Source organism: Lycorma delicatula, chromosome 8, assembly GCF_047948215.1.
Source record: "Lycorma delicatula isolate Av1 chromosome 8, ASM4794821v1, whole genome shotgun sequence".
NCBI lineage: Eukaryota > Metazoa > Arthropoda > Insecta > Hemiptera > Fulgoridae > Lycorma > Lycorma delicatula.
Window position 1 is genome coordinate 109,778,453 of NC_134462.1, and position 27,282 is coordinate 109,805,734.

The 27,282-nt window shown below is 30.6% G+C and overlaps 1 protein-coding gene across 2 annotated transcripts; it reads right to left on the reverse strand.

The window, feature by feature from the left end:
- On the reverse strand, positions 1–27,046 carry LOC142328874 (uncharacterized). 2 transcript variants are annotated; one of them, XM_075373005.1, is made up of 5 exons: positions 26,984–27,046; positions 25,688–25,823; positions 11,557–11,725; positions 3,775–3,944; positions 1–226 (listed from the first exon to the last, which is right to left on the reverse strand). In XM_075373005.1, exons 2-5 carry the CDS (start codon positions 25,800–25,802, stop codon positions 186–188), a joined length of 495 nt encoding a protein of 164 aa, XP_075229120.1. In that variant the 5' UTR covers positions 25,803–25,823; positions 26,984–27,046; the 3' UTR covers positions 1–185. The 2 variants fall into 2 exon arrangements, with proteins under 2 accessions (XP_075229120.1, XP_075229119.1); XM_075373004.1 differs by lacking the exon at positions 1–226 and adding an exon at positions 1,857–1,966.
- Between the last annotated feature and the right edge of the window lie 236 nt (positions 27,047–27,282).

Genomic DNA, 27,282 nt, shown 5'->3' on the forward strand with positions numbered 1-27,282 from the left:
TTTATTATGTTTGCATGTTATATTATTTAGATTTTATCATTAATCATGCTGTTATAAGTCTTTTGTTGTGAATTAATTTTAAATACTATTTTATTAATCTCTTCATTCTAACAAGTTATTGAGCTGTATGGTTTATTGTTTTTATTTTGCTTTGTATTGTTCTCCATCAATTGAATTGAGTTTTTTTACAAGTATTGGATATATTTCCACTGCAGCAAAGTAACAACTGACAAATACATGATATACAATTTATCATTAACTATTATCCTCTCTATCTGTATAATAAGTTTACTTAAATAATGGTGATTAGTATAAGATAATAAAAAAAAAATTATGTAACATTTCAAACATTTATATAAAAAAAATTGTAAATCATCCATCTAACAAAGATGTGTATTCACTCCTTTTTCAAAAAAAAAAACTAATATTTTACTGTTCCATCTTATAGATTAATAAGAAGACCAATTCCATTTAAATTCATCAGAAATAGGAATGGAATGATACTGTGACCACATGAATCACTCCAAGGTGAGTATCTTCTCCCTAGAGGGTCAGGATATTAACCTTATTGCATTCCTGCCCATTTCACTTCTTTTATTTATAAATATTTAATTTATTACTTCCAATTATGTATTGCAGTAGAAATATTTACATGAATTTACTTATTTGAATATAAATATTTATTTGCAATATTTATATAGAAAAAATACATTATTTGCAAAATATATAATTACTGTAAATACAAATGTTCAAAAAAGATGGCAACTTTTATATAATTTTTCAGCCATTAAACAGAAAAATGAAAATTAATGATTGCCTCTATCTTGAAACAATTATGTTTTTCATTTCATTACTCACCCTGAGCACTTAGGGGTCAAGTCAAAAATTTTAAATAGAAATGATTACAGTTTATTAAAGAACAGAAATTCTGACATAAAAGCATTTAGACTGTGACAGCCCAAACCAAATTTGCCCTAACCATTTTATATTTTTTGCTGCTAGTTTCAAAAGTGATCTAGACTACCTGTTAAATAACTGATCAATAATCAAACAAAAAAAAAAAATTGTCAAATGCTCCTATCTAAAAACAATCTGTTTTTTGCTATGAGACCACTACTTGGATTTACTGTAAGCAACTTTTGAAACTAGCTGTGAAAAATATTAAATGTTACCATTTTAAATAAAGTTGCCAATGTTATTTTATATAAAATTTTTGTTTTTCAATGCACTTTAAAATGATGTGTCACAATTCTACAATTTCAACTTAAAATGTTGAGTTGACTCTCCTTATGGGCCTCCTGGGTATCTGGGAGATGGTGATCATTAACCAAAAAAAAATTATCTTATTTACTACTATTATGAAGTAATAGTAAGTAATTACCTCTGATTCAGTACCATGATCAGTGTTTTCATTCAATTATATGTGTTCATGCACAACACAGTAGTAATCGAACATTAAACACAGGATTTAAGCTTCAAAATGTCAAATATCACCTTTTCAGTTTTTGGGCTTACACTGCTGGAAATTTCCTTGTTCTCGTATTTAAGTTTGTTGATATCTTCAAAAATGATGACACCATTCATTTGATTACAACTATACATATTATACAATCTCAATGTCTACTGATGACTACTTTACCACATTATACTAAACAGATTGATGTAGGTAACTAACAAGATTATAGATAATAGCTACGGTGCAATTACTGTTTTGCTAAGTCCATAAGTACATATTTAATAGCCAATGGAAAGTCAGTTATGGAAAATTCTTTAAGATAGGTTTGTACATTTAATGAATTAGTAACCAATAAAGTACTAAATTTCCTTTATTGACATTTATAGTCATTAAGAACATTGCCCAATAAAAATAATAGAAATCAGAATTACAAGAAGAAAATACACTTCTTATGTTAACAGAATTAATTTTCATGTTCTACGTAAATTCTTTGACCCAACAATATTTCATCTAAAAATAATATAAATTCATTAGATTGTAAAGTCTTAAATAATATTTATCAATTAATTTAATAAAATGTGATGAAAATTCTTCCTCTTAATTAATTGTTTGTGTTAATTATTTTTTAGATTCATATATCCCTTCTGGGACCTACAAGAACATGTTTCTAAGTTTTTCTACGATGATAAAGACTATAGATTCTAACTAGTCAATGGGAGGTGAACAACTGGATGTTACAGCAGTCCTAAATACAAAATTTCAGCATCATACGGCTAATCATTTATGAGTTATGCGAGATAACTTGTACATACATACAGACATCATGCCGAAAATAGTCAAAATGGATTCAGGGATCGTCAAAATGTTTATTTCCGTTGAAATCTAAAAAACGAAATTTTTTGCGATCACAATACTTCCTCTACTTTATACGAGAAGTAAAAAGAATGGTGCGTGGGTTTGTTTGTTGTATGCGCTCACATTTTTATTTTAGCTGCTATTGGCTCAAAAATGTTGGTGCAGCGGCGGCTGCACGTAGCGCACAAACAAAGCATTCCACTCTCCCATCACAAATCTATATTTCTAGATCTTTATGTATAAGATCTTTATCTCTACTTTTTGTCCTTTCATCATCAGGTGATCATCAACATATTCCACATTTTTTTTAACACTTTTTTATTAATATACCACTTCCATTCCTACTACCTCTTTTGGCACCTGAGTATTACAAGTGGAAGTCCCCATTCGACATTTTCCATTTCCTTCCCATCTCACTTCACTCATTCCAGGTATGTCTAATTTATTTCTAATCATTTCTTGTTTTGGGTTTTCAAACTTATCCTTTTGCAGTAGTATCAGTATATTCCATGTTCCTATTCTTATTGTATTTTCTGTTCTCTTTTTCATTTTTGCAGCCCTCCCAGCACAATTACCCTTTCTGTGTCCATACTTCATTTTTACCTCTTCATAAGCATGAAACCTTGCTGCTGTATTCCCCTCCCATTGCCTTCTGCATTCCAATGCCATTGATCTGGTGGTTCATATGCCTTCAGGGGCAATTTCTACCCTTCGGCGCAATAGAGTGCCCTTCCTTCTACCCACTCATCCACCCTCATCAGAGGCTGTTGGCACTTGACAGAAGCCAGTTATACCAATGGCCACTTGGTACCAGAGACACTTCTGTGAGAACAGAAGTGGAATGCACCATGTAGCAAGCCATTGCTACACTTCGTGAAGGAGGGTTTGGCATTTACATGGGAGAGGCTTTTTGAGGTGCATCCAATATCTTACATCCCAAATCAAGTGTAATGAAACATAAACTAAGCAACATTTTTGCGGCAGGCTTTAAGCCCGCCTTTTTTCTAGTCTTTTTTCAAAAAAAAGGATGGCATTTGGGTTTGTTTGTTGTATGTACACATTTTTATTTTAGCTGCTACTGGTGTAGACCGGACCAATGGTAGTGTGCCAATATATGTTTATATATATTTACCAAACATCTACTTAAGAACTGGTGTTTCTGCTTCAGTTATGCTAAAAACAGTGAATCGCCAAAAATAAAGAGAGGTATTTGTTTCTTATCAAGTACACTGCTTTTTCATTGCTATCTGTGCTTTGCTGTCCTGTGCTGTGGAACTGCAAAGGCTCCTGCCATATTTATTTTAGTTCAGAAGGAAAGCAATTTGGGTACTGATGTTCCCAGGAATGCCTTATTGTCAATGTAAATTAAAATATCCTTATATCTGCTGCCCATTTCATATACTAATTAAAAAATAAAAAAAAATTACAAGAATTTAATCTGGAAAAACTTTCTAAGACTTTACCTTCTTCATCACCTTCATCAGGTTGATAATTAATTTGTCCTACTTGCGTAATAAAAGATGGGGAATCACTTTGGAAACGTCCAAAATATGTACCAAATGATCCTTTGTAACCTTTACCAATTTCTTTATTAAATGAAGAATAGGTGCGAAGACAAAATACTCCTGAGTGTCTAAAAACAATAAAACAAATAATATAATAGATTAAAGGGTGTCTATCCCATCACTCTCTATAAAAAATAATGGTGCGTGGGTTTGTTTGTTTGATGTATGTGCTCTCATTTTTATTTTAGTTGCTATTAGGGCAGAACAGACCATGTGGTGCGCCCCGGCAGCTGGGCAATGGCAAGCAGCACACAAAGATTCATTCGTTCGATCGATTTATACTTCTCGAACGATTCACTCGTTCGAGCAATTTATCTAAAATTATATCTGTAATTTGGGAATAAAAAACTGATGTGGACACCCCAAGACTTCCTTGTATGCCTATTATATTACATATACACATTTTTTTTTAATGAAAAGTATATAAAATTTATTTCACTAATCATTTCTGATTTTTTTTCATTTTTTTTTTTTTGTTTTATTGTTATTATTGAATTATTATTTATTGAAAAATTTATATAAATTAAATATTATATATTTATAATTATATATATTAAATCAATATATTTAAATTAAATAAACAAAGGAAATGAAGTAGGATTCGAACTAATGCGCCTTCTCCTTGTAAGATCCAAATATTTCATTAATTAAAATTTTATTTTGGCTATAATTCTTTTTTTTTATGAGGTGGAGGAATCCCATTTATGAGTGCCTAAGCAGTCACTAACAGGTTCTGCATGATGTTAATAAGTGCGTATGGTTTTCTGCACACTACAGACTAAACTTCCACCCCTGGCTATCCACCCTTCCTGGCACAGTTTAAAGAATCATTATTTCTGGAAAGGGGAGATCACACACACACAAATATATATATATATATATATATATATATACAAACACACGCCCACACACACATGCACACACACACACACAGTCATACTTCAAATTACTATGATACAATTTATCGTAATATACACCTAAGTTCATACAACTAGATATATACTTACAACAAGAAGCAGTGTTGACCTACAGCATCAATACACACTATCATCAAACAAACATATCAACAGAAAAATAAAATCAATCATTATAATACAAACATCAAAATAATAAAGATCATGGTTTCATACCACAAATATATATTTACAACAGGATGCAGCAAAGACCTGCAGCATCAATACTCACAAACTTAGTCATGATCAGGAACCCTCATGCACAATCAATATCTAACAAGTGAACATAATGATACAATCAGATGCATAACAAAATTTAATACAATACTACAAGTAAAGTGAAATAAACAGTAATAACCTAATACACATGAATCATAAAGCAAGCAAAAACTCAATGGTACAGTACATCCACAATACATTATTCTTATATGATACGATGCATCATACTTTCTGGGGGGCATGATATGCGTCAGAAACCTGCTGTATAAAGACTCTACCAAGCAACTTCCTGCACAGAGTAGCACACATACAGGTATGCCCAATACAAAAATTTTTCCAGCTGTGAAAACCTGGCAGATCACTCCATATACATATGGTTGCTGCAGAAGAACAATATCGAGGCTCCGTCTCTTTGCAACCTTACCTAACTCAACCTGGATTACATAATCACCCTGGGCATTTAGTTGACCGAACCTAACCATCTAAGGAATTAAAATACAGTGCAACGGCCCTTACGTAACAGCCACACTACTTACTAACAGCTGGGTGCTCATGATTCTTCTGCCACATCTTACAGTTAGCACAGACCAGAGCCTCAGACCTACGCGAACAATCGTCATGATTTTAGCCCTCCTCACCACAATGGGCACACACCAAAGCAAACTTACAAAATTTAATCCTGTAACCATATCTGCAACACTTGAAACATCTTTGGACATACACAGACTCTTTTACTCTGCAGGACCCTAAATCGATAAATTATCTGCCTGCAGATGTAAATTTTTGAAAGAAACCACAACTTACATCAAAGATGCCGTGAATACCTGTTATTAATGGAAATCAGTGATATTTCTGGGTATCACACATACCCGTTTTAAAGCTCAACCTGCAGTCCTGTCGGAAGGCGGCTTCATCCAAATCAATGTTATGTTCCCAAATGAGGGACAAGAAATCTTCGTCGGTCAGGTTACGATCAATATAACAGACTATAATACGGGGCCAACGAGTTCTCTTCGGGTATATTTTCACATTCAATCACTTAACCAATCATTCAATCACGTTCAACGCACAACACGAAACAATAAAAACAAAACGATTGTGCTTTCGTTTTCCGTTTTTTTGTTGTTTGTATATGTTTATATACAAACGTTTATATTAGTTGTTTTATTGGTTGTTTTGTACTATTTGTTAGTGTTTTTGTTGGATAGTACCATTTTGGTTAGCTTCCATACGGGCTAATCCTGACATTAATTACCAGTTTATTGTTTGTAGCTGTTTTTATTTAATTTAATTTAAATGTTTTCCTACTATATTGTTTATTTGTAGTTAATTTTAATTATTTTCCGTGTTTTTTAAAAATATTTGTAAGTATTGCCTATGGTTGCTAAGGTCCCTTGGGCGGGACCTTGTGTTCTCCCGAGGTAGTTTGAGGCAAAGGCAACCCCCGGAGCTGAGTTATGCTTAGATGCCGTTCCGGCTCCGGAGGTGGGGTTAATGAAGGTAAAGAAGAAAAAAAAGGTATATTTATCTTAGTTATCCACCTGATTTATATTTATATTACTTGCTTATGTTCGACTTGTAGCAGTTCCTAAGTCGAACGAATCTGTTGATATTGATTTAGAAAAAAAATTTTTCGGTCATCTGTTTGATAAGGGGAAATTTTGGTGAAAAGTTCCCTCGCGCAGTGTTAGTTGTTTGTAATTATGACTGAACGTGATCGAACTGGGGGAATATCGAACTGCCCCCTCGTATGGAAGAGAAATTTACTCATTTGGACAGCCGGCGGTCTACTAGGACGCCAGGTGTTTGCGTTGTCCGTGAGGTCCTTTCAGGGACAGCGGCACTGATAGTGCATCGAGCTGCAACCGTGAATCACATCGCCGGTAAAACGAAGGACTATGGCTCCACTTTGGGGTCAAGACTTCGGATGGACGTATGGCAAGCACAGGACAAGAGGGGTGGATGATGATGATCTTCTTCGATTGATTCTTCATTGGTGGCCCAAGGAGGCATTTTTCGGTTCTGAAATTCTTGAGAACATGTCTGGTGCTGATCGATGGCCTGGGTGGTGAACTTGGCACAGGGTGCGGAATCTTGGACTGATCCAAAGATGTTGGAGGAGATGTCCTGGGCAGGACTGATGCTCCGGTCGGGCCAGATAGTCGTTGGTAGTACTCGGGCCGAGTACCTGGCTGGTGGGGCAGTATCAGTAGTTGGAATGAATGCATCCGACGAAGAACGTTGCTATCAATGTTGATGTATAAGGCATCGGGCGGGAACTGCGGCGATCCTGACAGAAGTGGGCAATGTTGCAGTTGTGAAGCTGAGGGGCATCTTCGTAAGGACTGTTCAGCGGAGGCTAAGAATTCGCACTGCAATGCCCGTGGGCACGCTCTTGGTGGCCATAGCTGCAGGGCCGGCGCCCGGAAATAAAACCTGTTCTTCACTCTTTGTATGAATTTAGGGTTGGGATAGCCCCGTTCAGGAGGGGTGGGCTGCTTAAGTATACCATCCTCGATGATTGGGCGGGGACTCCCTTGTGGTTTCAGATTTTGGGGGGGTAAAGTAAGACCGTAGTGTCGGTGGGGGAATCCCTCCTCTGGGTGTTCTTCACTAGTGGAAAGGCATAAAGACTGGAGTCCCGGTGGAGGACCCCCTTGGGGTTCCTCATTAGAGGCATGGTATATCACCAAAAGATCGAGTCCCGGCTGCCTAGGGAGAACATTGGTTCTTGATGAGGCAAAGGCACCCCCTGGAGCTGTGTTAAGGCTTAGTTGTGTGTCTGACTCCTGACGTGGGGGAATAACAAACTATGCATTCAAAAAAAACAACACAAAAACATAATTTATGAAACAAAACATCAACAAAAACAGAATATAAGAGAAATCCAAGCAGAGCTCTAGATCCCTTCAACAATCTTCTCCTTTGACAAGTACACTATAAAAGTTTAAACTATAGCCCATTTGGTCTGCCTCCTCCAGTTTACACGGAGATTCAACACAGACCTTGTAAGATCCAGCCGACAGATGGTCTCCGTGTGCATTAACCTGTACCTCGAGTAATCATAAAAAACCTGGTAGGTGTCATCAGATTGTCCACATTGAGACATCCCAGAATCAACAGCCTGAATTTCTGCTGTCTGTCCCTAAACTGAACTCAAAATATCCTCTATCTAGGTAAGCTTGCTCGTTCAAAGAACAGACTTTAAAGGAAGTAAAAACAAAGTGCATGGTTGCATGGAAGAGTTAATGGTCTTTAAAGTTCATCTTTAAAAAGTAATACTCGTACACATAAGTTTGGCAAGAAATATGAAGATAATAAGTTCTTGTATATTCCTACCATTAATTTAAACCTCACAAACTTGGTCATACAAAAAACAAAATATAATTAATGAACGATGTTTGAGAAATATTCTATGGAGATAACTTAGTGATCTATTTTGATAAACATTGTCACCTTGTTGCGACAGATAGTTATGATTATCACTTATATTTGAATGATCTTGTTTATTCTTAGAGTATTGTTTATTATTATTGTAAAATTGTTTGATCGATACTCTAGGTTGTGGTTTCTCAGTAAAAACTGTATTTCAAAGTTCAACCTTTGTTGTCTCATCTGCATTTGTTGATGCCCATAATGTATGAATCATGTTCTTTTAACTTTCCTTCGATTATGTTTTTCTTCATTATATTGCCAATAGATGATATGAATGAATGAACTCTACCAGATTTTCTCTGTGATTGATTTTTAGATAAACAATAAGTATTAATTTCAGAGTTATTACTTTCTAATTTCGAATCGTTAAACTTGTCCATATGAATGAGTGTATTGTGTTCTTAGCACAAATCCTACATCACTTTTTTGAATAACAATGATTATTGGAATGGCCTTTTGCACAGACAATTAGAACTACAATTATTATTTTCTGAATAGGCTTTACGATCATAAATGGAAAAGGTTAAAAATTCCTTACACTGGTATAAATAATGATTTGAGTTACAGAACGAACATTGATTAACATTAAATTTAGTATAATAACTAACAGTTATGTTTTTTAAATTGTTTATTATGATTTAAATTAAAGTGTTTGGTTAAAGGTTTGGTTGTATTTTTATAACGATGATTTTTGGATTTGTTTTCTGTATTTATTTGCTTGTTTGATGTGAATGAATTAATATTTTGTTGTCATCTGGAATTAAGAAACTCAATAAAGTATTTAAAGGTGGGGGGAAACCTTTCATTTGACAATTTCTCACTCCATAATCTTAAAGTGTTATAATACAACTTTGATGTTAGAAACTGGATGACAATAAATTCATATGTGTTGACAGCAAGCTGCATTGATTCAAGCAAATTGACACATGAGGAAATCTCATTAAAAAATTTTGATAAATTATCTACTGATTCTGTTATTATAGAATCTGACCTTATGATGAAAGAAGCATTATGAAGTGCAGTTAAATGTTGTCAAATCATGATTCTAACAAATTCTAGAGCTATAACATAATTTTCGTTTGTTATTAAGAGATCTTTTATAATAGCTAAGGCTTCATTTTTTAAAGAAGAATGTAGATAATATAATTTTGGATGTTACATAAGTCATCTCTGCTATGTACTAAATCAATAAATGTATTAAAAAATGCTGCCATTCCTACACGTTACCTTCAAATATAGGTAAATTTATAGCCTGTAATTGTGTTTGTTTAATTGATGTAACTGAACTAACTTCTTGACTACAATTCTTCTGGCTATTAATTAAATGTTGCAATTTACATTTTATATTATATAAATCTTCTTCGACTAATATATCATCTGAATCTAAAGCCTCATCATTAAATTTTAATTCACTTTCTGATTGAATAATGTCATACTTACTGCGCAATTAAGTAAGATTTCTAATTTTGATTTGTAAAATATGAATATCACCTAATGAGGGATCATGCTTATAAATGAATGTGTCAATCCTGGTCATGGCGGTCTTTATTAGCCCTCTTTGTCTAATGAATTGTTCTCTTTCCATGTTAACAGTAGTAATGAATATTAATAATGTAAAATATGTACATTAAATTGAAAATATTAAGATAATGTAGAACTAGCTGTTGTGATCCCTGGTTGTATGAAGTTTTCAATGAGGATTCTTGCAATTTTATGTAGTATCCATGGTCAGAGGACCAAAACATATGGTGAACTGTAACTTGATTTTGAAGTCACTGATTCATACTTATGATTAAGAAATAATTCACTGAATATTTGGTTTATGTTCAACACCTTTCTGTTGTTATGAATACAACATTGATAAATGCGTATTATTCACTATATGTACATATTTACGCTACGAATGCTAAATTTGGACTAACTTAAACAATATAAGAGATTAATAATAAGTAAAATAAATGTCAGCTGGTAACTGAATTGTAACGTCATATATTATGAAGTAAGAAGAAGGAAGTTCAATTGATTAATAAAAAAGAAATAATTTTAATCTGAACAGATTATAATGGAAAATTATAATAATAAATAAAATGTAAGTAAATAAATAGATTTGTTAGTCACTATATCTCTAACAAATTTGAAATCCTTGATATTCTCAAGGAGAATATTAAGGGGTATTAGATCGTATATTCCGGACTGGAATGAAGAATGTCGAGAAATCTACGATCATTACATGATGAATGACAGCTTAGAGTATGTTACAAAACTACTGAATATTGATCACGGATGGAGGAAAAAGTGTAATGAAGCAGTTTAAACTATCTACCTCCAGTACCTCTAGCAGCAAAAAGATCTTGTTAAAACAACTGTGTGTTGAGAAGCATGCTAAAAACAGCAACCATTGATGCAAATAATAGCAACCATCGATCCAAATAATACTACTACTAGGCTTGTCAATATGACTAAATACAAAGGGAAATAAGAAACATTTAATTTGTGATAGTCGAATTTGTTCATTTAATAGGTTGTTTCTGTCAAATTTATTTTGTTTGTTAATTTCTAATGTTAAATCATGTTGAGAGACTGTTAAGTATTGTTTTTTTTTTTAATTTTCATGTTATAGTAATGTATGTTTGTTTAGTTATCAAGTTCTTAAAATTGAGACTATAATAATAATATGTAGGTATTTATTCACCCTTTCCCAATAGCAGAATACCACACATGAAATATATAATGGAATATTGAAAATTGTTTTGGATGAAAGTTTTTTTTTTTTTTTACCAAATCAATATTTAATTAAAATGGTAAAAATCATTTGTGATCAAGAGAGAAGTGGTGTCCACTGGTCTATTGTAATGCTTGATATCCTAAAAAATAGTGGCCAGTTTCTTCTCCTAATAAAATACTTAAGCAGATGATTGATCAGTTAGATAGCAATGTAATAAAAAGAAAAATTATTTTATTTTCAAAAAGTTCAGATTAACTTTCATTAGTCTACCAGGTTTACAGTCAGAGGAATCTTTCATTGCATTATAAAAATAAGTACTATATGCAAAACATATTTAAATTGCTTTACCTTGTATCAAGGTCAGGTCCCAAAATAATAGTTTCATAGATTTCTTCACACAAACCATTTATGAAATCCTTCCAATCATCACACTTACGAGCCAGTAGAGTAGATTCTTTAGGAATTTGTGTGACAGATTCAGCATATACGAATACAGCTGTAGCATGATTACATAGATCTAAAATCAAATTAACTAAATTATTGTTTAGAAGTATATAATATAACATTTATTGATGAAAGTAAGAAAGATAAGCAATTAGTTCCATATTGAGAAAGAAAATGGAAAGGTAAAAGGAAGGATGAATAAAACTGTGGTGAGATGGAAAGTGATGTATTTCTCTGTGCTTCGGGAAAATATAAAAATGCAAGTGAAAAAGATAGAGATGGTAGAGATGGGAATGTTGAGATGAATGAATGAAATTAAAAGAAGAATTATAAAGAAATGTATAACAGAGAGCAGTGATTCTCACCCTTTTTGTTTCACGACCACCAAAAAGTAAAAAAAAAAATATGTATTATAAATATATATTTATATTTTGCAACCCCCAACCCAATGAAATCTAGTTAAAATTATTTAGCTGTGTTGATAGCGACAGCTATGAACATGCATATATGAGTTGTACAAACATGAGCGATTTACAGATTCCAACTTGATATGTACATATATGCTCCTTGTATTTGGTCTGGTTGCATAATATTCACTGTAAGAGTGTCATGTTTGAACATGCATATGATACATTTTAACACGTCGTACTCTCAGCAGTATAAAAGAGGCGTAAGGGATTGCAAAATATCAGTTTAGTTTTGAATGTGAAGCTTGCATCTGGTATCTTTATTTAAGTTTTTAAAATGGTGTAACTGTTTCATTTTCAATTAGATTCTTGTACAAAATGGATAAATTCGTAAAAAAAACTAAGTAAGCCATCTACATCCAGTGAATCAATTGGTAAAAGTCAAGATTATACAATGACAGTTATTTAAATTATGGTTTTACCTCATTGGATGGAAAGCCACAGTGCATTGTTCACTTTCAAGTCCTGTCTGATGAAAACATGAAGCCACCAAAATTAATTTAATTCTTCTAAAATAAACAACTGGATCGTAAAAGCAAACCCTTAGAATTTTTCTAAAGAAAATTACGTACTTGGAGCGATCAACAAGCTTCTATTTGTAAATCAAACCATACTGATAAAAGTACACTTGATGCATCGTGTCTTGAAGCATTAAGCATAGCTAAGATATCCAAACTCCTTATAATTACAGAAATCCTCATATTGCCTGCTGCAATTGATGTGATCAGTGTTTTAATAAACGTGGAAGAAGCAAAAAAATTTTGCTTTCTAACCACACAGTTTCAAGGCAAATCGATGACAATGCTGCTGATGTTCACGACCAGACAATTCAGCAAGTGAATTTTTTAGTATTCAATTTAATGATTCAACAGGTATGGCAAACATTTCTCTGTTCTTATGTTTTGTGAAATATAAATGTGATGGAAACAGATCAGTGAAAGAAAATATATTTTGCATCTCAATACCTGGATATGCAACAGGAATGTCTTTTTGATGGTTTTTTATGAAGCTACTAAAAAGTATAACATGGATTGGATAAAATACATGTAGTGATAATGCTAAGGTGATAACAGGAAAGAACAGTAGATTTCTAAAAAAATAAAAGATTGTTTTATACCTAGGGCGAAATGGACGCATTGCTTCCTTCATAAACATGCTTGCCATAAAAAATATGCCTGAAAATCTCAAACAAATTCTTTGTAAAGCTGTAAAAATAGTTAATTTTATTAAAAGTCAACCATTACAGAATAGGCTGTTTGCTAAACTATACCATGAAATGGGCGAAAAGAAAAAATTTCTTCTTTTCTATAATAGTTATTCCATTCTAGTAGGTTATGTCAGGAGAAAGTGTTAACCCAGTTATTGGAATTGCAAGATGAATTAATAATATTATTCCAGGATAAATAATGCCGTTTTCAACATTTTTACAAAATAATGAGTATATGTTGGCTTACTTAGCTTATGTATTTTCGCATTTAAACGAATTGAATGTGAATTTGCAAGGATATGATAAAAATATTTTATTAATGACACTAAAGTGAATAGTTTCATTTAGAAGTTTGATATCTGGATTATTCTCCTTCAAAGCAAAAATTTTGATATGTTTCCACTCACTTCCGTCTACATAGAGAAAAATTTAGATGAAGAAGACAGTATTAATCACCACAATTTAAGTAGCATGAAGATTTGAGTGAGCTAAAAATTCAGTTACTGGAGTATTTCCCGGAAGATAAAAAGATAAATATCATATCAGAAGATAAATATCACTGTGACCCCATATTGAGAAACTCTTGTGTAGAGGAATGGTTTCAACAATTTTGAAATTTCATGATTCAATCATCAGAATCTTTAAACGTTCTAAAATCGTGGCTCTACATCTAGATTATATTTAATTCTTCAATTAGTGGTCTGTATCCAAAAAAGAAAAATCATATAATAGCGTTGGCTATCAAGCACACTGTAATAATATAATACAGTTCAAGTATGTAACTATGCAAATTGTTATTTCTCAAATATACTTTCAGAGGCAAGTACAAAAAAGCATCTAGATTAAAATTCTCCCCTTTCAAGCCAATATAAATTATGGGAAACTGATGGTCTTCCCCTCAAATGGAAATAGTTTATATTTATTAAAAAAATTTACATAGCGAAGAGAGATTGTTATTATATTTGTAAATATTTTCAAATTTATACGTATTTAAATTACAGTAAATTATTTTGAGAGAAAAAAAAGAAAAAAGAAAGGCATAATAGATACTTGATCTATATTGGCTTAAATTTTATTCATCTCAGAACAGAGAATACAACCATAATAAAGAAATTTATTTAATAATTTATACAAATAGTTCACAATCTGACCAGTGATAGTGATTACACAAAATATATTTTATTCAATGGTAATTCTAAACATAGTTATTTTATTTTATTAATAGTTATTCAATGGTATGAATGATAATACAAGTCTGAAAGGATCAATAAATAGAATATGACTCTTATCAATAGATAAGGTAAGAATTACTTATCAATACACCGATTACCAAATTATCAGACTTTATTATGACCTTGAAAAGTTGGTATGATCGAACTCTCTCCTACAGGAATAGTTAGCTGTTGGTTACTTATTTTATGGTTAAGAAAGAATGGATGGTTTAGGCTCTAATTATTCACAGAGATCTTCAAAATAGATTCCTGCTGTGAAGGAATTTAATTGAATTATTACGAGCCTTTCGTTCCAATAAGCCTTAACTGTCAAAAGCATGCAATGAATGGATAGGCCTATAGCAAATGTTTCAGTACATGCGGATAAAATTTCCATGCAAAATCTTCTGCAGGTTTGTTTGCTTATAGATTTCTTTGTCATTTTCAAGCTTGAATTTTCATATACATTAAGTTAATGGACGAATTTCATAGTTATATTAATTTTAAACAGACACAATTTTCAATTATTTTACAGTAATCCATTATTCGCAAAAAAGATCCTTCAGTTTAATGTCTACAAAAACACTTCCTCCTGACACCTTGAAATTTATTTTATTAAGTTTGAACACGACTATTAATTATTCAAGAATTTCTTTTTTAAATGCAATTGAACTGTACAATTTTATGTTTAACCCTTACAGCCTCAAGCCTATTTTGTAAGTATTAGTTAAAAGCCTCAAGCACGTTTTTTTTTAGAAAAAGTAGATGTTTGGTAGAAATGCCACAGAAATAACAATATACACGATAAAATTATGAAAAAAATTGTAATTGCTCAGTAAACTATGTAGATTGTGGTGCTGTGATCCAAAATGGTATTACATCCTTGATTAATTATTTAAAAAATAAAATTCAACTTTTTTTCATTAAAAAAAAAAATACTGAATTTGTTCTTTATTTGAAAAAAATCCTTGCTATTTATATCTAATCTATCTCTGTTTCTAAAAAACTAATATTATTTGTGAACAAAATAAAAAAATTTCACTTAAAATCTCATATTATTTAAAGTTATTTAAATTTTTGTGTTACCTTTTTTTGTAACATTTATGCTTTGAAATTTCAAAATAATTCTAAAATGGTGCGCTGAAAGCATTTTACCAAACCAAGGGGTTGCCACTGATGATACTGTACTCCAGTAACTCTTAAGAGTAGGTTTTCTAATTATCCCCATATTCAGAATGCAAGCTATAAAACCTTTCATATTTCAGAAATGGTAATATTTTTTCCATTTTCGGTATGGTTCAGACAGCCTACCTCTATTTGCATTTAAATATTGATCGGCTGATCTATTGGTTTTTTTTCACAATCAGTTCAAATAAATTAAGTGTAAATAATAAATAAAAATAAATTATAGGTGTGGAATCTGGATTAGGCATATTTTTTGGCCCGGGGAGTTCCAAAAATTGATGTGGAAGAGGGACATTATCTTCTGGTTCAATGATGTTTCTGTATGCCTCATCTTCTTCTGAATCCCCATCACTATCGCTTGTGATTAATTCATCTTCATCTTCTTCTTCAGCCCCACTATCACTAGATAATTCGAAATCGCTATCAGTATCATTAACAAAAAAGTTATTAATTTCTGCATCGGTAAGACGTCTACTAGGCCCGGACATTGTAGAAAAAAAACACCGAACTAACGAATAAATCTGAATATTTTGGATCACGGTAACTAAAAATACAACTAACACTATAATTGAAACTCTAATTTCATAAAATAATATTATAATACCTATAAAAAATCCCTTATAGACCCACGGAGTAACCAAACCATAACCATGAATGCACGGAACAAACTTCTGTTCACATCAGATTATCGGAAATTTCAAATCGATTATTTTCTAAAATACGTAAAATGAAAACAACCTACACTATCGATATCTACGAATTGTAAGCTTTAAGAAAAGTTACATATGAGCGATCTAGCAGTAACGTAAAGAGAATGTATGAACATAAAAACTACATACCGATATATCGTACGGGTGAGACGTTTAACACAAGCACTCATGTACGATATATCGTTACCTTGAGGCTCTAAGGGTTAAAATAAGATCCACTAATCTAGAAGTATAGAGGAAACTTTTTTTAAATTTTTAAACAACTATTTTTTTTGTTTTAACATGAATGTTTTTACTGGAATCTCTTAAGTGAGAAATGCCATTTTACTTTTTTTTAAATAATGGTTGACAGATGGGTGACTACCAACACAATCTGCACACTTTTTAGTCTTAATTGAAAATTTTCCATTACTTGCTGTAACATGGCCAGCGTAATGCGTTCAACCAAAATATATGGACTTCCTCCAGTTTCATTTGTTTGATCTGTGTACCTGTATGAGACTACATGTGATTAGGGTTGATGCTGAAAATATCTTCTGGAAAATTTTAACTGATATTTGAATTAAAATAAAAAAGTGACTAAATTTCAAATTAACTAACAATAACTGCAAGAAAATTAGGTAAAACAAAACAAAATTTGTTCGATTTCCGATTATGTGTGGGTGATATATGACCAACCTAATTCTGATACGAATTTGAAATGAACGTATCCAGTAAGAAGAGGGTAAAAGAATGTAAGGTAGAAAGTCAACCTTTTCTGTGAGCATTTGACTATATTTAGTTACTCTATATATTTACTATCTTGCCGTCTCTATATATTTTAATAACAGGAACTTTATCTGTACATCTTGAGCACAGAAGTTACTTTAGTTACACCTAATTTTATTAGGTAGTATAATAGGAATTAGCAAAGTTTAAATAACACAAATTTTCATTTAATGAAATCCCAGAAATGTGCTAATTTCCATGTTTCAAAATAACATATTGTATAAAAAATAAAAACCTCAATTGAGAGATTTCATCCGTAAATTTTTTTTACCCATACAATTCAAATTTCCGTTTCATATTTTACCATATGTACAATCTATGAAAAAGATATTGTGGCTGTATCATTTACCACTTGCATAAGAGTTTGATCGATGGGAAATTCAAATCAATTCCTACTTTGATGTAACTGATATATTAACACTGTATAAGTACTATAAATCGTATATATACCTAATCATGAATATATCAGTTACTTAAAAGTTTTTCATTTTCTGGTTTATATTCTTTGAACGTAGACTACATTTAGAGCAAATGCTTTTTTCTTCAGTTATTATGCTTAATCATAATGATCTCATTTTATCAATATTCATACTAGTTTATTGGACTGTTTTGTTGGCTTTTTAATCAAACAATAAAGTAATATTTATACAAAAATATTGATCAATTATTAAATTTTTTTAAATCTAATTTGTAAATATAAAACAATTATCCCCAAAATATAATGAAGCAACTCTATTAATATAATATAAAAATACAGAATATTGGCAAATCTGAATATATAAATAAATAATGAACCTCCTTGCAGTAAGAATATACTCATATTAAGGAACATATTACTGACACTTATGTATTACTGCAATTGAACATATTGTTATTTAGCTTAATTAGGAAATTTTACCTAGTAGATGACAAAATGTTAAAAATGCTTTTCAGGCTATCATAAAATATTCTTCTGTATGATCACACGATATCCAGAGTACTCTTATAAAGTTTTAAGACATCATCTTTTCTATAAAAGTGAACACTTTTCTGTGATTTACTTCTTGTGTAATTTAATCCTGAATGATAAAACGGAGAAAACCAGTATTAACTTTAAAAAGATCGCCTTTTATGACCAATGATAAATTGTAAGGAACTTTTTAACTTTGTTAACTCATCTGATTAAAGGATAGTCCCTTTCCTAAATTAAACTTTTAGATCTACCTCTGAATAGAAATGATAAATCGTTCTAAAATTAGTCTCGCTGTAGAGAACATAACTTTTGAGTAAATATATATTAACTAGATTTTATTACAGCACATTCCAGACAACTATTGAAATTTATTTCTTGCCTATGGGTTATAGCATTATAGTATATGAAGAAGTAGTGTTGTTAGTAGCATATTCTTACTCTTAGGATCACAATTCAGAATTTAATGTATATTTTTTATTAAAATAGGAAAAACAAAAATTTATTGTTCCAGCAACTTTGGCATAAGATTATAAAACATATATGAGTAGTCAAAAGATTAATTTTTTTGTTCATTTATAGTTAAAAACAGGAAACTGCTTGGGAGTTAGAATTGTGTACAAATTTAATTATATAAAATTTCAGAGTACCATCCATACTATCGTTTGTTTACTTCCATATAAGGTAAATAAAAGAAGGGTTTCTATGAGAAAAATCAATTTCAATTAAAATAAATAATTTTACGGTAAAATTAGAATTAAATAACAGGATTATATGCATTTAAAATAGTTAATTTCTTACCCACACTAACTGAATGCACCTGGATTCTTTTTGAAAAAAGCAGGAAATTGCATCTTGTTCTAACCTTGACTGATGTTCTTATCCTTGTGAGATTTACACCATTACTGCAGTCAAAACCAGTGTACTGTTATGTAGAAGAGGGGAAATCATCAAAGCTAAATTTTCCAGGCAAAAGTACAATCAGAGTATATTTACAAAGGGAGAATAATTATTTGAAAAATTACAGTATTTAAATCACATCTGAAATGGATAGATATTATGTCCAAGGATTTGCCTTGATGAATAAAGGAAACATGTTAAAACTTTGAATGGAGCATCATCACAAAATACACAATAAGATAATTATATTTTAGAAAAACTGGTGATAAGATTTCTTTAAATGGTTCAGTAATTTATTAAAAATGTCAATGAAAGCATATAAGGCCCTTTCTTGTAAGCCAAAGTATGTATTGAGTTATAAGAATACAGTTCTGTTGTCTGGTTCAATAGCAATAGATAAAGTTATTTTTTAAGAATATGTGATTATTTCTTTTAACAAAAGCTGCAAATTCATAGATATAAATGCAAGAATAAGTTAATATTTTTAATTTCCTATTTTACTGGTGTACATGGTTCGTACTTATAAGCACCAAACAATGATCTGACTGCCCATTTCTTATCTTGAAAACTCATTATCACTTTTTGAGTGAGCTCCAAGAGATATTATACTTTGGATGGAAATATATGTAAACATAATAAATATTTAATAATGACGATGACAAGCCTAGCATTTTGTTACAACTTATCAGACTATTCACAAAGATTTAGATTTCACTCCCTCAATGAATTACAAGAACTTACAGTTCAGTATTCCCCACTTATATGAATTTAATACTTATTAATACTGCATCTTCTTAATACTGACTTAGGTTTCTATTAGTTTGAAACAGATTGTCCAAAAGTAGACTGTACACTATTGATGTTCAATTCTCAAACACTATATTTTTATAAAAAATAACCCAACTAAGATTTGGGTTATCTGGTGTCTGATATTGACACCAGAGTATTTGCTTCAGATCTGTTCAATTGAGACTAAAAGAATCAATTAAATCAGGGGTCTCCAAACTAGGGCACGCGAGCACCAATCCGGCCCGTGGAAATGCCCAGAATCCAGCCCGCCATAGTTTATTTTGATTACATTGGAAAATTTACAATGTAAGTAAATCATACAAAATAATAATCAAATGTTTTTATTTAACTACCGATTAACAAACGCAATAACTGACATACGTAATGAAATTGATCATTTTAACTGTAATTAATTATATGAGATTTATTCTAAAAATCTACAATAAGTGAAGTACATAGGTAATTCACATAATGAAATTAAACATTATAATTATTATTGAGCTTTATGTTGCTGTAACTTTCCACTGAAAGTTGTTGGTTAATAGTTTGTAGTTGTGGATCATGTTTACTAGTGGAATAATCAGCAGCGACTTCAAGTGCTCTACAGTTAATTTGGATCTGTAAATATTTTTTATATATTTCATTTTGGAAAATGTTTTTCACACAGATAAGTAGTGCTGAAAGCGGAAAGCCACGAAGAAATTTATGCAACAGATCAAACTGTGTGAGTGGAAGACTCTTATAAAATTCCAGCAGTGATGAAAATATTTAAATATCTTTCTTTAAAAATATTGCTACACTGCTAATCAATCATTTCAATTTTAAGTTCTGGGGCAAGGGTTTTCATCCAGGGCCAGAGAGAACCACTCTAAGTGTCGATTTTTGTCAGACAATCGAATTAATATATTTTCTGGATTTTAACCTACTCTTGGTTTTGGCCCTTGGATCTTAGTGGAGGAATCAGTGTGGCCCTCAGGCTAAAAGGTTTGGACACCCCTGAGTTATATAATTAATAATCAGAATGATTATTTAGTACGATATACAGTAGAATCCACTATCACTCTTCCATTTAGAATCGCATTAAAACTTTGGTCAAAAAAGATATCCTCTTTTCTTTTCTCTTTTGAAATCATTAATGAAGAATCTTCTATTGAGATGCTAAGTTTATACAGAGTGCATTGTGAAAAAATAGAAAGAAATTCAAAACGTATTCTTAAAGTCAAAAAATAAGTTCATAAAAATTTGAGTCCACAAACGATTTGTTTTTGAGTTGTAGCTGTGAAAAACTTTGCCATAATATTTATTCCAATGTATAGTGAAGCCGCATTGAAATTCTTAGAATTTAAATTATGGGATAAATTTCATAATTTTGACCTGAAAACCTGAATAAAACGGGTCCAAAAACTTTGACGTACAATAACGTTGTTACATTGCCTGTAAGCAACTAAAACTTTGTAATAAAATTTGCAGTGAATTCAGTTGTAAGAAAGTAAAATCAACTGACCATGAAAAAGGGTTTAAGAAATTAAATTTAATAAAACAAAAAAAAAACAGATCCAAACACAGCAGCACAATGCTGTATTGTAATTTTAATCCGATATAAGAATCATTTCATCTTTAAAAAAACTCAAGAAAGCAAAACGATTATTACAGATTAATAAATAAGAATATATTAAAAATATATTGCTACAATAATTATTTTGTGACTTGTGACTCAAAAGAGTATGATTTTCACATCTTTGTTGTTTTGCCATTTTGGTAATTTAATACCCTGTAGTAATTAAATGAGAAGAAATAAAGAAAATATATAAAAATTATAATTAAAATTTATTATTTTATGATATGTTTTCTTATTTACTGTTATATAATTTGTTATAAAATTAAATAATGCAAATTTTATAAATATAAACTGAAAAAAAGAGAATGTGAGAAAAGAAAGAATCAGTCAGTGAAATCAGACCTTTTAAGAGAATCTTTTTTACCTTTTATGATAACCTGAATTGATGATCTATCAGGTGTACCGCCTATTCCTGGTAAAATCAAGACAGTTCGAGCACCGTTAAAGTTTATTTTCTGTACAAGATTTTCACAGTCAGAAAGAAGTACACGATCATCAGAATATATTATATGCTTTCCTTTGTTTTCACTGTTAATAATAAAATATCAGTATTAATTTTGTGCCCAAATAAGTTTGCTGCTAAATTTTTGACAATATTGTTTTAAACATAACTTATACCATTAAATTTATCAGTTATTTCTGTACGTAACATAATAATTAACTCTACACATAATTTCTTGTTAAAAAAAAATTTATGAAAAAATCATTTTTTTGAAAATATATGAAAAGTAATTTAATTTATTTAACAAATATATGACATAATTTTAGATGTATTTTATTTTTAAATCAAATTATTACATTTTTTGTAATTAAATCATGTATCTACAAATACATGGTAGACAATTGTGATAAAATTAGTTGAATATTCATTTTTTGGTTTATTATTTTTTTCTGTCAGAAACTTAACTTTTTCAAAATTTGATCACCATGTTTTTAAAAAATAAAAAAATAAGATTCACAATTTTATATAGAAATAAATGAAGATTGTAACTAGAATAGTTACAAGATGGTATGAAGATTGCACTTCAGTTTTTTCCTGCGACAACGTACCTATTGGACACAGTCGGATGTATTATTTAAAAGTTTTCAATTTTTATATTGAAAAATTTGCATTAGTTGATGTATCCAAGCTGTTAAATTTAGTTAATAAACTTAGAAACAGTTGAAAATAACTGTTTTAATTTGTTGTGTTATATTTTGTTTATTCTGGAACACTGAGAATAAAAAAACAATTAGCAGTGAATAAAAAATTGTAGAAAACTAAATAAACCAATCAACTGCTATTGAAAAAGAAAACAAATTTAAAACTAAAATACAATTTCCCCATACATTTTTAAATCAAGATCCTCAGTATCATAATCATCGTATCATCTTCTCTACGTATTGGTGAAAACAGGCAAGATTTTATCTTGCCTTGATGATTTATCTGAAATAAAATTGAAAACAATCTAAAAATTAACAAAACAATTTCATCAATAAATTAAGAAAGTCGCTGAAATGTAATGCACAGTGGAAAGAAACGGGAAAGAAAAACGTTGCATAGAGCGACAGGTACTGCAAACTTCTAGTTTCATTCTTTAACTAGTAACATGTCAAAACTCACTGACCCATACCCTCTCAATTAATCATCATTGATGTAGAGAGTACGCCTGCTGTGTCGACGCGTCTAAAATAACGTGCAGTGATTGAATTTTAATAAATTTCTTGAACACGGTATATTTTATAAAATTATTAAAAGTAATTAATAAGTGATATATCCACCTTACCAGCAAATAAGTGTTAATTCCTCGAGATCTTTCGGATTTTTCAAACCATCATCAGGAATTAAAGTAAATTAAGTCAAAAGTTAAAATACATATACAATCATGATTGTTTACATGTTAACAGTATACTGAAGAAGAATATAAAGATACTCTACTCGGATTGAAATGTAATAAAAAAGAAAACCGTGTTATTAGAAATGATATTTTAGTTACGATTATTATTTCTTTATGTTTGTATTTAGTACTTGTTTAAATAACTTATCTTGTTTAAAAAACTTTTATTCATTAATTAGATTTTTTTTGGTTACTATATATGTGGAATTCATCTAAATTATGTGTATTAAAACAAGTGTAAGAAATATCTAAAATTTTAATAAATGTATTTGGATTGTATTATACTGAATTTTAATAGCGTAAAAATTAAACGCTAGTGACATTTGTCGTCTTCTAAAAGCCGTTTATTGTGATGAAACCCAACGAGGCCTGGCTTATTACTATGAGATGTACAAAGTTAGAGGGCCGAATACGATTCCCATTAAAGCCGATCAGAGCTTGGAACAGAAGGGTTGGTGTGGCGACTGAAAGCTTCACAAAGCGGGTGTCTTCCCCTATGGGGTTGAGATGTAGGAACGGAAAGACGCACAAAACTGTGCCAGCATTGTGATGACGTGAATACGGAGGAGCACACCTTCTTTGTGTGCCCCAGATGGAGGCAGGAGATACTACGTGGCGATTTGAACTCGCCGGGGGAAGTCATGCGACTGATGCTCTCTTCTGGTGAGGAATGGACTACGTGTTCCTGTTGTTTTAAGAGGATGCTACAGCAGTTAGGTTGAATGTGAAGATGTCCATTTGAGCCCTACGTGAAGGCGAAATTGGATATGTATTTTACTGATGCAAATGTCTGCCAAGGCATTTACATCGGTGGCATCCGACCGAGGCTTGGCTGATGACTGTGAGATGTAATCAGTTAGAGGGTCTAAAGATGACCTCTCGTAAAGCCCCTCAGGGCTTGAAACGGAGAGGGTGGTGTGGTGACCGGTAACATCACAAGGTGGATGTCTTCCCCTTATAGGGTTGGGATGTCTGAGGCCGACATAGCTATAGTGTAAATTCTGAGCTGTATACATTGTTAATTGTAAATAATGGGAGTAAATAGTGTCTGAATGTGTTATGTAAATATTGGTGTGAATGAGAAATATGCCTGTTACGGTAGTGGTGCTGATGTTATGCCTTTACATCTATTCCAGCACCACCCTGCGTGAAGGAGTACCTACTCCTTCACTCTGTAGATGGTCCCACTGCATAGGTAGTGAACACCCAGTATGTGTGGGCTGCTGGGCATTTGGTTCAGGCAAATTTTCCCACTTCCTACAGCAAAACAAAAAAGGTATTTATATTGGTGGCATCCTAATAGAGACCTAGCTGATGACTGATATGCAAATCACTATTTAAGGGTTAATATGATGCCCTCCTGTAAAGCCATCAAGACTATGGATGGAGGGGCTGGAGTGGCCACCAGAATCATCACAAGGTGGGTGTTTTTTTCTTAGTGGTTAGGAAGCATAACCAAAAAAAATTATATAAACAAAAGGTTAGATATATCTACACTTTTGCATATATTTCCTCTTCAACAGCTCTTAGTTAGTAATATGTACCTGGAATAAACTCTTGTTATGACATTACTAAAACAGTTAGGTCATTTGCAGTAGATAATTTCCATAATCAGTAATAACGGACAATTTAATTTGGTAATTTATTTCATTTTCAACATTATTAATTTATAATTTTGTTGTACAGCTCAATTTATTAAATTCCCTACAAATTGAGCAAGGTCCATTCCTGGAACTACTCATAATAACAATGGCTTTTTTTAAAATTATTTGTTAATTTCATTTCTTTGGAATTTTTTTACAGAACTGACTAGAAACACTTTTTAAATGTATTTGTGAAGATTAATACTCAATATTGTTTTTTCTAAAATACTATGTTTTATTACAGCTTAAGAAGTCATTAAAATTTTTATTATTTTTAATAATAAAAATTAAAAGATTTTTAAGTATTGTTTACTGTAAGTGAATTTCTTATTTGGTTAGGATAATAAAAAAAAGTAATCCAACCATTATTTATTTATTTTTTTTCAATAAAAAACAAGAAATAAAATTATATTATTAAATCCAGTCAAAAAACTAATTTACATTATTTCAATTTAATTCTTTTTTTTTGTACCTGAGTGGATTCTAAAATAATTATTTTTTCAAAGAAATGAAAGTTATTAACTTATAATTTTTAAACAATATGACACAATTATTTCAGACATTTTTGGACCAAATTCAATGTTTAGTAACTCCTATTTTCACTTTGTTGTCAGTTATTGTTACTGCTGACACAGTTTTATTATTTAATGAAGAATTTGGAATAGAAAAAAATTATACATACTGTAGTATATAACAGGTTTAAATGCATACCTTCTAATGCAGGAAATTGCAATACACTTTTTACAACTCCAGTTAGAAATCCTAAATTTTCCACAGGTTTAATAATGTAAATTATTAAAACTGGAATAAGTAAACTAAACTTCATCTTTACAATTATGTCCAATACCTAAAATCAATAAATTATATCTGTTTATAACAATATAAATAAATAATATATATCAATACTACATACTGATTTATTTAATTTTATATTTACAAGAAAATAATCTAAAATTATAGTATAGATATATAATTTTTTTATTGCATTTATATCTATATTTTCTCTATCACTTCTGGCATTGGTGGAAATATTTTTACTTATTTTCACTATTTAATGTTACTTTGATGTTGTACTCTCTTGTTATTTTGTCAATGCATTCTTGGATAAACAAGTACACTAAATTTTAAAGCTGATTTGACTTTTAAAATTTGTTTAGAGGTTGAAATTTTGGTAATACTGCTACAAACCCTGACTTTTCTATTTATGTTTCAGTAATAATGAAACTAAGGAGATAAATAAAAATTGGTTTTATAAAAAAGTAATTTAAACATTTGTTTTCAGCTTAATAAGTTTCTTTGCAATTTATAAAGAAGTAAATTACTTATACAATTAATTCAATTAAATACTATTATTATTTATAATTAATTTAAACATTTTATCTGTAATAAAATTCATTTCATAAGTTAAAACCAATTTGTAACTAAGGTGTAAATTAATCTAAGTAGTAAAACATTACACTCTGTAAAAGTTTTTTTTTCAGAGTAAAAGTCATTTTGAATCAGCACAATTTTATCATGTAACAAACCTTTCAAGGTTTTGTTATACATGATAAAATTATAAAAGATCTTTACCTGGGTCAAAGATTTACTTCTCAGTCAAGTGAACAGTACATCTAAAGCATAATAGTAAATGTCAGTTATTTTATTTATCATGAAATTCTTATTAATGTATATTTAAAAAAAAATAATTCAATAACTTACACGCAACATGAATTACCACAAAATTCAGAAAGTATTGCAGGAAACATATTACTTATTATTAAATAAAGTGCGATCTCTTCACCTAATATGTAAGTGAATGTTGAAGGACTTCTTGAAAGCCATTACTGTTTTCAGCAAAATCTTTCAACATTCATTATTTGATTTTGTTTTATTTCTGACTGTCAATAATCTGTTTTATAAATTTATAAGCTAGGGATGTATAATGTTAGATAAGAAAATTAATATATATATATATATATATATATATATAGTGAGAGAAAGAGAGACAGGCTTTTAAATACTTACCACTATAAATTAAAAAACCGGTATGCTTTGTATTCAGTATCTACAAAACGAACTGAATGTTTAAATTTTAACCATTGCAAATATTACAAAAAAACATGAAATTTCTCTTAGTTATGAACATTACAATTATTTAAAATTTTAATAAGTAAAACATATGTATTCACACATTCAGTTGGGTAAGCATAAGTAAATTTTCAACATAATTATAAAAAGTAATGCAACATCAGTGACTACATTCTGGATACAATGCTTAAGTAACGATTATGAAATACTCTACTTTTCAAGAGAGATGAAAAGTA